The sequence below is a fragment of the Coloeus monedula genome, assembly GCF_965178545.1.
Source record: "Coloeus monedula genome assembly, chromosome: 20".
NCBI classification, from domain to species: domain Eukaryota; kingdom Metazoa; phylum Chordata; class Aves; order Passeriformes; family Corvidae; genus Coloeus; species Coloeus monedula.
In genome coordinates, this window is record NC_138800.1 from 225995 (window position 1) to 239989 (window position 13995).

The following is a 13995-nucleotide window of genomic DNA, read 5'->3' on the forward strand; positions in this document are numbered from 1 at the left end:
GCTAGAAGATTTAAGGCTTTAAAGAGTCCAAAACATCTATTTGAAATTTTCTATCCAAACAGACTTTTTAAATACTTTAAAAAAACCCAGAAATAAAGTATTTAGATTTTTCTGAAGTGAGGCATTCCAACAGCTCCAGACAGAAGTGCTGGAGGGGAGGAGGAAATCCAATTCTTAAGTTTGACAGGAACTTACTTTTTTTTTTTTTTTTCTCCTTCCTTTTAGTTGGCAGGGAAACAAGACTACAGAGCTATTTCACCCCCGGCTCTCATCAGGAATAGCTGCGTTAAGCAGCACAGGAAACAACAAACCAAACGTACTCAACTGCTGGCAGATCCAGGTCCCTGTCCCACACAAGCTTTGCCTCACAGGAAAGATTGTCTGAGGTGATGATGTAGCAGTACCCCACCTTCCACGCCGTTCCTCTCCACACGCTCCCACCACTTCCCATTTTGCCTCCAAAACCTTCCCATGCAGAAAAAAAGCAGGTTCCCCACGTGAGAACAGTACAGGCATGACAGGTTTTGGGAGAGCTCAGGTTTTTTCAAAACCTGGTTACCTTGATTTCTTCTCAGCCATAAGAATTGAGAGGGTCAAATACTTGGCAGCACTTCTTTCTCCATTTCCATGTACTCCCTGTAGTATCTGCAAAGTAGAGCACAGGATGGCATCAGGGGCTGGAGACTGTCTGTGCCACCCTCAGTGTCACAACCTGAAAATGATGTTATTTTTCAGATATAAATAAATTAACATAATGGAAGAGTGTGCTGGCAGCAGAGACACAGCTCCTCCAAGCCCTTCTTTCTGCAGTGTCAGGGAAGGAGAGCAGGAAATGTCACATCTCATCCCCAGACCTTGGGTCTCTGCTCTGGTGGGGACTAAATCAACCATTTGCCTTCTGTGAGACAGGTGCTTTCTGCACTAGTTTTGGAAGCATGGGACAGTGCAGAGGAACCCCATCCATGTGCTGTGGGATACTTTTGTGTCTCCTTATGCAAGTTCTTTCAGCACCCAGGAGACATGCAGGCATCCAAGTGCCATACACCAGGATATCTACCACGGATATAGGATCTGGGCACAGGGTGGGCAGGAGACAGCAGGGATTTGTGTCTGGACTAAGTGGATGACAAGGCAGATGTTTCCTCCTTTGTTCTCTCTTCCTTGCCAGTGTCACAGGATAGCAAAAGCCTCCCAGTCTGCTCCATTTGAACTTCTCCAAGCACAGCATCCTCTGCTCCCTGTGCTCTCACCTCACTGGTAAGAAATCCCTGAGCTGGAGGGTGACTCAGTTTGGGAACACCATCCCAGGGATCAGTGGCTGCCCACAAGTTCGGCTCTCCTGCATCTGCTGCCATATAAGGCCAAAAGCAAAGAGTTTTGTGCAACACACCAGAACTAGCCCCAGTGAGAGGCTGGCTCAGGCTCTCCCAGCCCCAGCCCTCAGCACCCTTGAGGCCCAGAACCTCAGAGGGTGTGAAATCCCGACACAGCAAATCTCTCCTGGTAAGTCTCAGACAGATGCTGCTGATCAAGGATGCCCACCTGAGGGTGGCACATTTCCACAGCTATGACAGCAGGAAATCCAAGAGCCCCTTGTTTGGAGGAACAGATTCATGCCAAATGTCGGAAGAACCCCATTTCATTCTATTTCTTATGCATTGCAAGCCTTCCAATAGAATTCCCAGATCCAGCAGCAGAATTTGTACCAAAACCACCACAGCTCATACCAGACACATTCTACGTACCCCTCACCCTGGATTCTGCCTATTGTTCTCCAGGGAATTTTGCCAAGAACCTGTTTCAGCTGGTAAAGAGATGCATTCCAAAGCTTTGTTTTAGACAGCAAAAGAGAGCTTGCTGATTACCACACAACATTGCTTTTAACGAAGTATAAATGTACTCAGGAAGTGAAAAGCCACTAAGAACAAGATTTTGATTCATAGTCCATTTCTGAAGCATTTGTCAGATCACCCCACAAGTTCTCAGGCAAAGGCAGGCTGGCAACATTACATATCTAGCCTGAGGTAAAGCCTCATTAACAACACCCAGTAACATTTGCTTCATCCGTTTCACACTAATTCCACTCTTTGTCATAGGCAAAAGACCCCACCTGCAGTGCTGCCTCCAGCTCTGTGATCCAACATCAGAAAGACATGGAGCTGCTGGAGCCCGTCTGCTCTGGAGCCAGGCTGGCAGAGCTGGGGCATTCACCTGGAGAAGGCTCCAGATAGACCTCAGAGCCTCTTCCAGAGCCTAAAGGAGCTCCAGGAGAGCTGGAGATGGGCTTTGGACAAGGGATGGAGTGACAGGACAAGAGGGAATGTCTTCCCACTGCCAGAGGGCAGGGTTAGATGGGCTATTGGGAAGAAATTCTTCCCTGTGAGGGTGGTGAGGCCCTGGTACAGGTTGCCCAGAGAAGCTGTGGCTGCCCCATCCCTGGAAGTGTTTCGAGGCCAGGTTGGACAGGGCTTAGAGCACCCTGGTCTAGTGGAAAGAATCTTTGCCCATGGCAGTGGGATGAGCTTTAATGTCCTTTCCAACCAAAACCATTCCATGGTTAAAAGCAAAAAATACACCAGTTTTAAGAGGCAGCAGAGCAGGAACTCCAGGACAAGTGGTTTAACGTGCACTCAATTCTGACACACACACACTCACTGAACATGCTGCTCTCTCCAGAGCTGGAGCTGACTAAGACAGAAATGCCTTGTTGCTTCCTGGCCACACCACCTCAACATCATTAGCAACTTATCTACCAACGTATTTCCAAAAAATCTAAGTGAATACATGAGGCTTCTAGAATCAGGCCTTCTAGCACTGTACATGTACTAGCCTCCAAGAGCAGCCCGACAGATCTAGTCTAGAACTCCCCACCCTCACTGGACAATTTGGTAGCTCTAAACCCAGTGGGAGATCAGGATGAATACAAGAGATTAATTTCAAATTTCCAGACCAGCAGCTAATACTGCCTTCAAGCTCTTTGTACTTCAGAAGTAACAGAACAAATCTGAAGACTTCATGTTATGACAGACTATTAAAGACAACATGGATACAACACAGGACAGAACAGCCCTCCACCAACACATCTCCTGGTGGAAGGCACTCAGCCCATCAGACTGGCTTTTCCAGCAGCACCAATCACTCTTTTTAGATGTTACTGGTGCCTTTCTGCAAGTGCCGGGCAGTGACATAGAGAAGAGGGTTCGTATTCAAAGGCTGCTTTGTGAGCTCCAGAGATGAGGACAGCATTGCTCCTGCCTCAGTGAACACTGCCAGGAGGACAGCACACACTTTTGGGAAAAAGCTAATGCTTCTGGTAGTTTCAAAGGAAGAGCATCATGAGGGCACAGACAAGCATTAGTCATGTTTTGCTGGGGCTGGGGCATGACTAAAGTTGGCAGCATAGTCCTGTACTCAGCCTGCGGGCAAAGGGAGAGTTTGTCTTCAGGGCTGTTCACTTATTATCTCCAAGATGGCAAGAAATTCACTTTTAATGAACATTAGTATTGTGCATTGAAGCACGTGAGAAAAGCTGCTGAAATTAACCAACACATCTTAAAAGGAATGAAAATCATACTTATTGAGAACATTAACAGCTGGAGCATCAGCCACTGTATATCACTGTGTTTGAGGCATTTTAGTAGCCCCCACATCCCTGTCCTCACAAGTCAGGTGGCATACATTGCACCAAAGAAATATATGGAAAGGGTGGGCATTCCCAGCTCCTCACTTGCAGCTTTCTGTGCCTGAAAAATGTCTCAAGCTGTTTTCTCCACATGCGTTTTCCCAAGTCACTTCTTAACCCAGTAGTTTGGGGTTCCGGGTTTTTTTGAACATTTTAAATATTTTGGAATGGGTATTACAGCCTGTCCAAACACTCTCTCTTCCCCAGGGATGGGAACAAGGGCTCTCACCTTGCCAACTTCTTCAGCTCATTGTTGATATCACGGTTGAAGGGCTGGATGCACTGAGCCCTGGTCAGGAAATCATGGGATTTTCTGTATTCCCTCAGGTAGAGACAAGCCTGTCATGGAAAGATAGATGCATCACAAAATAAATACAGACCCACTGCCCTTCTTCAGGACTCGTGCAACAACAAACATTCCTGAGAGAGAGCCAGCTAATTCAGGAATATCCCAGGAAAAGCTCCATGTGATGCATTTCCAGAGAGCCAGACTTTCCAAAAGGACAGATGCAAACAAACCACCTTGACTGCTGCAGCAGCCCAGAATTCAGGGATTCTCCTCTGGGCTCCCTCTACAGCCAGGCTGGGAAGTTCCATGATGATTTATTTGCCCACCTGGCCACACCTGAACAGCGCTTTGGCATTTCCTTGGTCCATCTCCAAGGCTAACTCCCCATATTTCAAAGCTCGGTCAGCACGTTCCATTTTCAGGTAAGTGAGTGAGAGATTCAGGAACAGCAGCAGTTTTGAAGCGTTGATCTGACTCTGCTCTGCCTTACTGGAAGAGCTGCGACCCAGGATGGAGAGGGCCTGAGCAGAGAGGGAAAAAACTGCCAGTGTACAACAAATCCATCATGGAAAGTGAGAAATCCATCTCATCCAACAGCTACACCCATGCTTCTGTTCACCTAGGTCACTTACAAGTAATAACATTCAAAACTCTAAATACAGGGCATGGCATTCTCAGCATGACTAGTCAGCTCAGCCATACGACTACAGGCTTAGGAACTTACCAAGGAAAGCAGAATTTTAAAAAACCAAACTACACCCAGGACTCAGATTTTAAGGACAAATATGGAAATCTTACAGGGAAGAAGACAAGTCAAACTACTTTTGTTTCAAAAATACCAAGGAAAAGCAACTTTGAATCACCTCCACCTCTGAAAAAGTAGCAGATGCATTCCAGTTTGAGAATAACTGAGCATTTACTCTGCCTGTAGAGGGAGCTGAAGAGGCTCAGCCTGGGGAAAAGGAAGCTCAGGGAGTACCTTCTTGCTCTCTACAATTCCCTGACAGGAGGGTGCAGCCAGATGGGGGTCATTCTCTGCTCCCAGGTAGCCCTCTGGATGTGGCACTTGCGGGCATGGGTCAGTGGTGGCCTTGGCACTTCTGGGGAACACTTGGACTCTGTGGTCTCAAAGAGCTTTTGCAACCAAAATGATTCTGTGACTATTCCTTCATTTACCACTGCCGCTCACACAAAACCAGGTGTGGAAGCCCTGTTCTTAAGTAACAAACTATGCCTGGAAAATACCACAAAGTTACTTGATCTCTAACCTGTACCTGTTGTGGTGAGCTAAAATAATCCCTTCTTTCACAGCTTTCCCAAAGCACACCCCACATTTTCCTGGTGCCATACCCTCTTATATCTGCTCTTGGCAATCTTGAAGCGCTGCTTATAGAAGAAGTAGTTGCCAAACTCTCTCTCTGTGGCTGCCACTTTCAACACCTTTTCTAGAGGATGTCTATCCTGCTGCTCCTGGGTGAAGAAATATCTGAATTTCAGTTCAAACACAAGAAAACAGGCAGAGAACTCAGACAGGACAGTCCTGCACAGCCCCCCCCCCCCCCCCCCATTCACAGAGCAGCAGCCAGGTCCTTGCCAAGGCCAGGCCATCACCATGTGGTATCTCCCCAGCCAGGCTGAAATGTGACAGTGTTCTTCTGCTGGTTATTCCTAGTAAAGAGGTCAGGAAGCTCCCCAGGCCCAAAGAGGGACTGAAAAAAGCAGGAATGCGTCCTTAAAACTTGCCGAAGTCTTTCAGCACACAGCTGAGTTAACACAAATGCAGCCACTAGCACAAAGCTGCTTGAAAGGTTCCGTTGCTCTAATTGCTCTCAGGCCAGCTCTGGGACAGCCTGACACTCCCAAAGACACCAACCAGCAAAACAAAAAACCCCAACAATAATTTTAGAAAAAGATGAAAATGGAGAGACAGGATTTCTTCTGGGTCTGCAAGTTGGAACCAGCTCACAGAGAGAGATCAGTCAGCCAAAAAGGGTGGGCAAGGAGGGAGTGCAACAAGTGTGGCTTGCTCACAGGGCTCTGGGAAAAATTTGCCTGTGCAGAGGCTGGAGGGAGCTAGAGGGACTCCCCCATTAGCTTCTGCCTCCCCTCACTGACCCACAACCATAGCCCAAAGCCCCTGACATGAAAAGGTGAATTAACACTAGTACAGTAACTCACCAGGGAGAAAAAGAGCAGGAAAAGAACACTTGGGAGAGGAGCCAAGAGGCAGAGACAAAGGGTGGGGGCTGGTGGGGCGCTGGAATACTGCAGACTGAAGAGGATTGTTACATACAGCTCCTTATTGTTCCTTAAAGAAATTCTTGGAAGTTGGTGCCCTCTAGTGCAACCATGAGGGGTTTCTGGTAAAACTAAAAATAAATGAGAACCATTCCACTGACTCCATCCAGCACACAGGAGCAAACAAAGGCAGCACCCGCCTTCTCCCTCTGCATGGGAGGGCAAACAGAGCGAGGCATGGAGAGACACAAAGGGCAGGTAGGTATGTGGATCAGAGCAGAGCTGGCAGCCCAGGGACTGGATACTTGCACCTGCATTCACCTGAACACATGCAACACACAAGCCACAGCAGCTGTGAGACAGGACAACGATGGTTCACCCTCCAGATTTCGGTCTCAAGTGATATTAAGGGAACTCACATAAGTCAACTCAAAGAATGCGTCGCACTCCTCTGAGTCTATGAAGTCCAGCAACTCCACCTTGAAGAGGACCGTGGTGTTTGGGGGGATGCAGGGGGGACAGCCCCGCTGGCCGTAGGCGTATTCTGGTCTGAGGACGAACAGCGCAGTCTCTCCCTTGGTCATAGACAGCAGCCCGATCTCCAGCCCCCACAGTGTAATGTCTGTCACAACAAGGGGTGGCACAGGTGAGGTTCACAAACACCAACCCCCCTCACACACCAAACACTGATTCCTCCTTAAGCAGAAAAGGAGAAGGAAAAAAATCCTTGGGAGCTCCTGTCTCAGTAACTACAACAGCCAGCTGCTCCAGTAGGGATTATTGGGGCAGCCTGCTGTGGGACTGAGCACATGGTATCACAAATCCAGAGTGGGATGAGTTGGAAGGGGCTTTAGACATCATCCAGTCCAAGCCCTGCCAAGGGCAGGGACACCTTCCACTAGACAAGCATGCTCCAAGACCTGTCCAGCCTGGAAAACACCTCCCTACCACCCTCAGGCAGAGGGTGAGCAGGTCCAGATTCCATCTCCTGTGTGAATCAGGAGGATTTTGGGCTCCATGAACAAGCGTTAAAGGTTTCAAACAACCTAAAGACACCAAACAGCATTTAAACTGAAATGCCTTAATACAACCCCAGGTCCCAAAATGTCTTAATACAATCCTAAGCCCCAGGACAAAGTTTGTGGCTCAAACCTACCTTTTCCAAGTTTCATCAGCCTTGGATACTTGCTGCTTTCATTTGAACAGAAGAGCTTATTCCAGTTTCCCAGGTACCCGGAGTACTTCACTGTGCAGCCCAAAGCAAGGAGTGGGGAGAAGGGAAAAAGCAAGAGTTTGATTTCATATCCCATAATGGCAACATCAGGAACACACCAGGAGTTGTAACCACCCAGTTATCCTGTTTCTCTTTTTCTGTTCTGCTATAGAACAGCAGAGGCAGCACAAACCCTTGTGTTTTACACCAAAAACCTGGTCACATCCAAGCAGCCAAGTGCTGTGTGTTTTAGCATCACTCCCAGACAAAGCAGCTGCTCCACAGTCCTGAGCTAATTAAGAGATGTGATTTTGCGCTTTTAAGAATCGGAAACTTCAGCTGAGTAAATTAAAATTCCCCAGTTATATGTAGAAACACTTCAAAAGTATTCCCTAACCAAAGCTGGAGCTCTGGAAAGACGAACAAGGGGGAAAATGTACCACCAGCCCAAGCTCTGCGTCTGTAACTCCAGTTCTGCCTCAGAAAATACTGTAATGGGCCTCTCTTGACACAGCACCAGGGCCCTGCACTTCAGGAACCACTTCCAGCTTCAAACTTCTGTGAGCATAGGTGGGCCCTAGAAATCCTTCTTTCCTCAAGGTCAAAATGCCTTTTCATTTAATGTGTCAGCCACAAGAAGTTAAACAGGGTATCAAACTGTTAAAATACTGGTAAGGAGAAGAGACAGTCTCTGAAACAGACACACACCACGGTATAATACCAGCACTTCTAAGTCCTTGTTATGGTCTTTGTCAGCCACCGGCACCTCAGCATTAGAGGCTTGGGGGATCTTTCCCAACAGGCTCTGCCCTGTTTCCCTCAGCACCTGCTTCAGGTCCAGCCACACAGAACAAACCTCACACCGAGACACAGGCGACAACAGATGAGCACCAGACCCTCACTCCAGCCCACACTTCCAAGGATTTTTGCTGTCGTAGTCCTGCTGAACACAGATTAAACTAGACAATTGCTATTTAAAAGCTGCTTAGGAGATGGTTACCGGTGCCTGAACCACCTGTGCATTCAGGAACAGCATTACTGCCCCCGGGGCAGCCAGGCGAAGCTCAGGCAGCCTCGCTCCAGGACGCCAGCCCTGGTGAGACTGAGAGAATTGTTTGGGTTGGAAGGGACCTGGAAGATCATCCAGTCTAACCCCCTGCCCATGGGCAGGGACACCTTCCACCGGAGCAGGATGCTCCAATCTGGTCTTGAACATTTCCAGGAATGGGGCAACCACAGCTTCCCTGGGCAACCTGTGCCAGAGAACTGGGACATCCTTAACAGGGGTGCCCCAGGCCACGGCCAGGGGACCTCCCACAGCCCACAGGAGGCTCTGTAGCCCCCAGACTCGGCTGTACCTGCCACAGAGGCGGATGGGGGCACGGGCTGCCCGGTGCCGGGGCGCAGCTGCTCCTTGCGCACCCCTCCATCACTGGTCAGGTCCTGCAGGGGCTGGAGAGACGCCGAGGCCACAGACAAAGAGGGTGTCGAGGCCGGGGTCAGGGCCCATATCGGTGCTGGGGCGGGGGTCAGTGCTAGAGCCCACGTCGGAGTCGAAGCCGGGTCCAGGTCCGGGTCCCACCACCCGGCCACGATGTCCTCCTCACCCGCCATTACGGCCACGCCGCGTCTCCACCGCGCCTCACCCGCTTCGCCAGGCAGCGCCCGCCACGCACGGCCCGCCAATCAGCGCCCGCCAACCACAGCCCGCCAACCAGCACCCGCCAATCAGCGCCCGCCAACCACAGCCCGCCAACCACCGCCCGCCAATCAGCGCCCGCCAATCAGCGCCCGCCAATCAGCGCCCTCCAGCCACAGCCCGCCAGCCACCGCCCGCCAATCACCGCCCGCCAGCCACAGCCCGCCAACCACCGCCCGCCAACCACAGCCCACCAATCACCGCCCGCCAACCACCGCCCGCCAACAGTGGCGCCTTCAGCCAATCACGCTCCGAACAGCAACCCCGTCCCAACGCGCGGCTTTAGAGCCACGCGGGAATGGACACGCCCCTGCGCGGGAATGGACCAATAGGAGGTGGAACGTCACGGAGCGCAGCAGTGCATGCTGGGGGATGTAGTCCACGGCGTGCACTGCCTTCCGTACGAACCAAAAAACCCAAACCAACCCAAAACTCAAAAACCAAAAACAAAACCCCACAAAAGCAACGTCAAAAAACCCAACCAAACTACAAAACACCCCCCACAATACTACAAAAAAAAAGCCCCCCAAACCAAAACCCAATCAAACAAAACCCCAAACCAAACAAAAGCAAAAGCAAAACCACCCCCACCACCAGCCAAACGAACAAAAAACACCAAAGCAAGCAACCAAACCAACAAAAAATCACCACAGGCAAAAAAATCCAAACTGGTTTGGAACAAGTTTGAAAGTTCAGCTTTCTTCAGGCAACTGAAATGGTATAAATGCAAAACAAATGAGAATGCAAAATAAAAGCAGGAAGAAACCCACATTCTTGAGATTTTTTGAGATCACCACAAAAGAACATAAACCCAAGTTTTTGATGGAAGGGAGGAAGGTGCGGGAAGGGAAGGTGCGGGAAGGTGCGGGAAGGTGCGGGAAGGAAGGAAGGAAGGAAGGAAGGAAGGAAGGAAGGAAGGAAGGAAGGAAGGAAGGAAGGAAGGAAGGAAGGAAGGAAGGAAGGAAGGAAGGAAGGAAGGAAGGAAGGAATTAGGAAGGAAGGAAGGAAGGAATTCGGAAGGAAGGAAGGAATTCGGAAGGAAGGAAGGAATTCGGAAGGAAGGAAGGAAGGAAGGAAGGAAGGAAGGAAGGAAGGAAGGAAGGAAGGAAGGAAGGAAGGAAGGAAGGAAGGAAGGAAGGAAGGAAGGAAGGAAGGAAGGAAGGAAGGAAGGGAAGGATCCCCACAGCCTGTCCCCAGTCCCCCTTTGGAGAGAAGGTGCTGCTTTCTCTGCTTTGCTGTGTCTCAGAGACCTTCATTGTGAGGCTGGGTGTGAGCCCCAGGCTAATCCTTCTCTCACTGCGTTCCCTAAATTGGACACTCCTCAGGGATAAGCCAGGACCATCCCCAGCTCCCCAGGAGATGCTGAGAGGGAAGCCAGAGGATGGGCTCATGATGGGATTCATATGAGGGATGCTCATAAGCCAAACACATCCATGAACCAGGAGTTATTATATGAGAAACTATATTTTTTCACAATCAGACAAAATAATTCCTTGTGCCTTGCCCCACACAGTAAGAGCAATGCTTGGTTTCCTTCTGGTTTTTTTCCAAAAGCATAAAAGGTTTTCACCAGAGAACAGAAAAACACTGGTTTGACCAAAAAAAAAATTACATAGTTAATAGCAAAGTTAGCTTAGTTGATAACAATGTCTTAAAGTCAAGTTATCTTAAACTTAGCTGATAACAAAGTGCTTTGGTGAGAACATTCCCTCTGTTGCAGTGGGGATAAGGGAAGTGCCATGGGGATTTGGGGACCCTGGCTGCTGCGGGAGGCAAACACGGCCGGCTCTTCTCTCGGTCCTGCCCAGTCATGTGCTGTGTGTGCCCACACGTGGGTCCACGCAGCCCTTCCTGGGCATGTAGGGACAGGAGAGGGGGACAAGAGCCTGCCTGGGTCTCCCTGGGAGCGGGAACATCCTGGCAGGGCTGAGGCTGCAGGAGGAGAGCTGCTGGGGTCCCCATCCTGAGGATGAGCTACCTTGTCTGACCAGGTCACATCAGCTTGGCCAGGAGAAGCCGAGGAAAGTCCATCGGATCCATGCACTGGGAGAAGCAGAGCCAGAGAAATCCGTGCAGGCCACCTGAGTGGTCGGGTATTATCTGGGTGTCTGGGAGGTGTTTCCTGTGAGCACAGGGAGCCCCCGAGGCTGGTCCCTCTGCTTGGGGTCCTGGGATATCTGGTGGACACTTGAGCTTCCCTTGGTTCACCCCACAGCAATGCGCCACACCAGCCCAGCTCTGGTCACAGCCTCCCCTTTCCCTGGGGAAATAACCAAGTCCCTGGCTTCAGGTTTGTTTTCTTCAACTCCAGGCCATGTGTGTGACTTGCCCAGGAATCTGGCAGTTCTGTCCCACTGCGAACAGCAGGGAAGGCAGTGCTGCCTGAGCCTTACAGCTTGGGAACACGCTGCCCTGTGCTCCCTGGGGCTGATGGGAGAGGCTGGGATTTCAGCTCACATCTTTTGAGGGTGCTGGCCCAAAGCATGGAATATGGAAACAAGTTTCAAGGGGGTGAGCTGTGCCTCAGCTTCCCAAATCCAGCATCGCCCCCCACCTCCAAGATAAATGTGCTTTTTGTGTTTTCCTTCTGCTTTTTGCTTAGATGCATCACTTGGGCGATGCCAGTCCTTCTGAGGATGTCCATGGGCTGAGAGAACCCCAAAGAGATCGGTGGGAATTCATACAGGGTCAAGACTGGGATTTTTCAGCAGAAAATCCCTCCTGGCTGTGTCTGAGCCCTGGCACACAGGCAGGACTCCACTGCAGTCTGACATCCCTGCCTGGGCCCAGTCACCTTGGGGGTGACTGCTGACACCTTGGGCAGATCCAGGACACATGACCAGGTGTGGGCCAGGTGTAGCCACAAACCCATTATGGGTTAAAATCATCATCTCAGACTTTGTTTGGAGTTTTAATGATGGGTTTGCAGCTGTCTGCGCTGCCAATCTTGATCTTGGAACAGGACTGATCTCCCACCAGTGTTTCCCAGCCCAGATCCATGTGGGAAGGTGGCAGGATGGCTCAGAAGACAAACATCAACAAGCTGGAGGAGCAGCTGGTCTGTCCCATCTGCCTGGATGTGTTCAAGAAGCAACTGATGCTGCAGTGTGGGCACTCGTCCTGCTACCACTGCAGGCTGTCCCTCCCCAGGGTGCTAGAGGGGCAGATCCTGTGCTCTGTGTGCTGCCAAGCCAGGGCCTGCAGCCCCCTGGCACCCAGCATTGTGCTGGCCTGTGTCATTGAGGTGCTGTGGAGCCAGGGCAAGGGCAGAGCTCACCTCAGAGTCCTGCCCAATGCATCCCACAGATGCACAGGCATAGAATCATGGAATGGTTTGGCTTGGAAGGGACCTTAAAGATCATTTCATTCCAACCCCCTGCCATTGGCAGGGACACCTTCCACTAGACCAGGTTGCTTCAAGCTCCATCCAACCTGGCCTTGGAAACTTCTAGGGATGGCAGCCACAGTTTCTCTGGGCAACCTGTGCCAAGGCCTTTTCACCCTCACAGGGAAAAATCTCTTCCCTATATCTAACTAAAATATTCCCTTTTTCAGTTTGAACCCATTTCCCCTTGATCTATCCAGTTCCTGATGAAAAGTCCTTCTCCAGCTTCCTTGTAGCCCCTTTCAGATACTGGAACTTTCTCTTCTCCAGACTGAACAGCCTCAGTTCTCTCAGCTTGTCTCAGTTAAGGCTGTGGCAGAGTTGTCCTCCCATGGAAGCTGTGGTGCTGCACAACAAGCTCCATCAGTACAGGAAAGTCCTTTCCCTCTCCTCTAAGAGCATAAAATGTCAGCCTTGACCTCAGCATCCCCATCCCCAGTCTGAAACACAGCTTACCTGCCTGGATCTCCCCCTGGAAAGGTCTGTATGCCTGAACAGGGTGAGCCATGAGTGTTCAGGCTCTTTGTGGCACATCCTTCCAAACAGAGCTTGAGGTGGATGGGCTGGTTGCTGGCTGAGACAGGGACCCTCTCTGAGACTACGAGCACAGTCGGAGCTGAGTGGGCAACCATGGTGCTCTGCAGGATGAGGGGCTGCTGAAGGGGGAAATGGGAGCACAAAAAGCAGCTGAAGAGCTGTGTGCAGGCAGCAGGTCAGTCCTGGTCTTTCCAGCTGCCCAGGGCTGTGAGCCGGCATGGGGGACTGTGTGCCCAGCCTGCTAGGGGGGGACACTGCCCAGGGCCATGGGCTGAGCGGAGCGGGGCACCTGAGGGGCTCAGCCACTCTGCACACAGCCCAGCAGTGCCTCTCCAGTGGCTCCTGCAAACTGCAAAGGGTCACCAGGGACCTGCTCCTTGGTCCTGTCACCAAAATGCACAACCAGCCTGTGCCGACCAGAGGCCAGGGCATAAAATACGGCACCACCAAGGTAAATGTTTGTTCCTGCATCCCCGCCAAACTGGGGCTCCTGATCATGCCTTTCCATGGGTTCAAGTATTGTAGGATCAATGTAATATCCTGAGCTGGAAGGGACCTACACGGATCATCGAGTCCAACTCCTGGCCCTGCACAGACACCCCAACAATCCCACCTTGTGCCTGAGAGTGTTGTACAAACACTCTTGGAGCTCTGGCAGCCTTGGGGCTGTGACCCATTCCCTGGGGAGCCTGGGCAGTGCCCCACCACCCTCTGTGGGAAGAACCTTTTACTGATACCAACCTAAACCTTCCATGACAGTGACAGAGCTCCAGCCATTCCCTCAGATCCTGTCACTACGATGAGATTCTTACACCCTTTGATTGTTCAGGTACAAGTTGACTGATCCTCAGCACCCACTGCTAACCCTTCAGACGCTGCAAAGCAGCTCTTGTCTGTCCCTGGATCCAGGTGTCCCTGGAGCTGGTCGTGCTGGAGTGACTGATCCTTCACA

General features: G+C 50.8%; 1 protein-coding gene across 1 annotated transcript; it reads right to left on the minus strand.

The window, feature by feature from the left end:
- Positions 1-571: 571 nt before the first annotated feature.
- On the minus strand, positions 572-9036 carry FKBP6 (FKBP prolyl isomerase family member 6 (inactive); the record flags this gene model as incomplete). Its single annotated transcript, XM_082294873.1, is given in 8 exon segments — positions 572-611; positions 613-645; positions 3912-4021; positions 4298-4492; positions 5322-5441; positions 6629-6831; positions 7366-7455; positions 8781-9036. Coding segments are annotated over 8 exon segments (1047 nt in total).
- Between the last annotated feature and the right edge of the window lie 4959 nt (positions 9037-13995).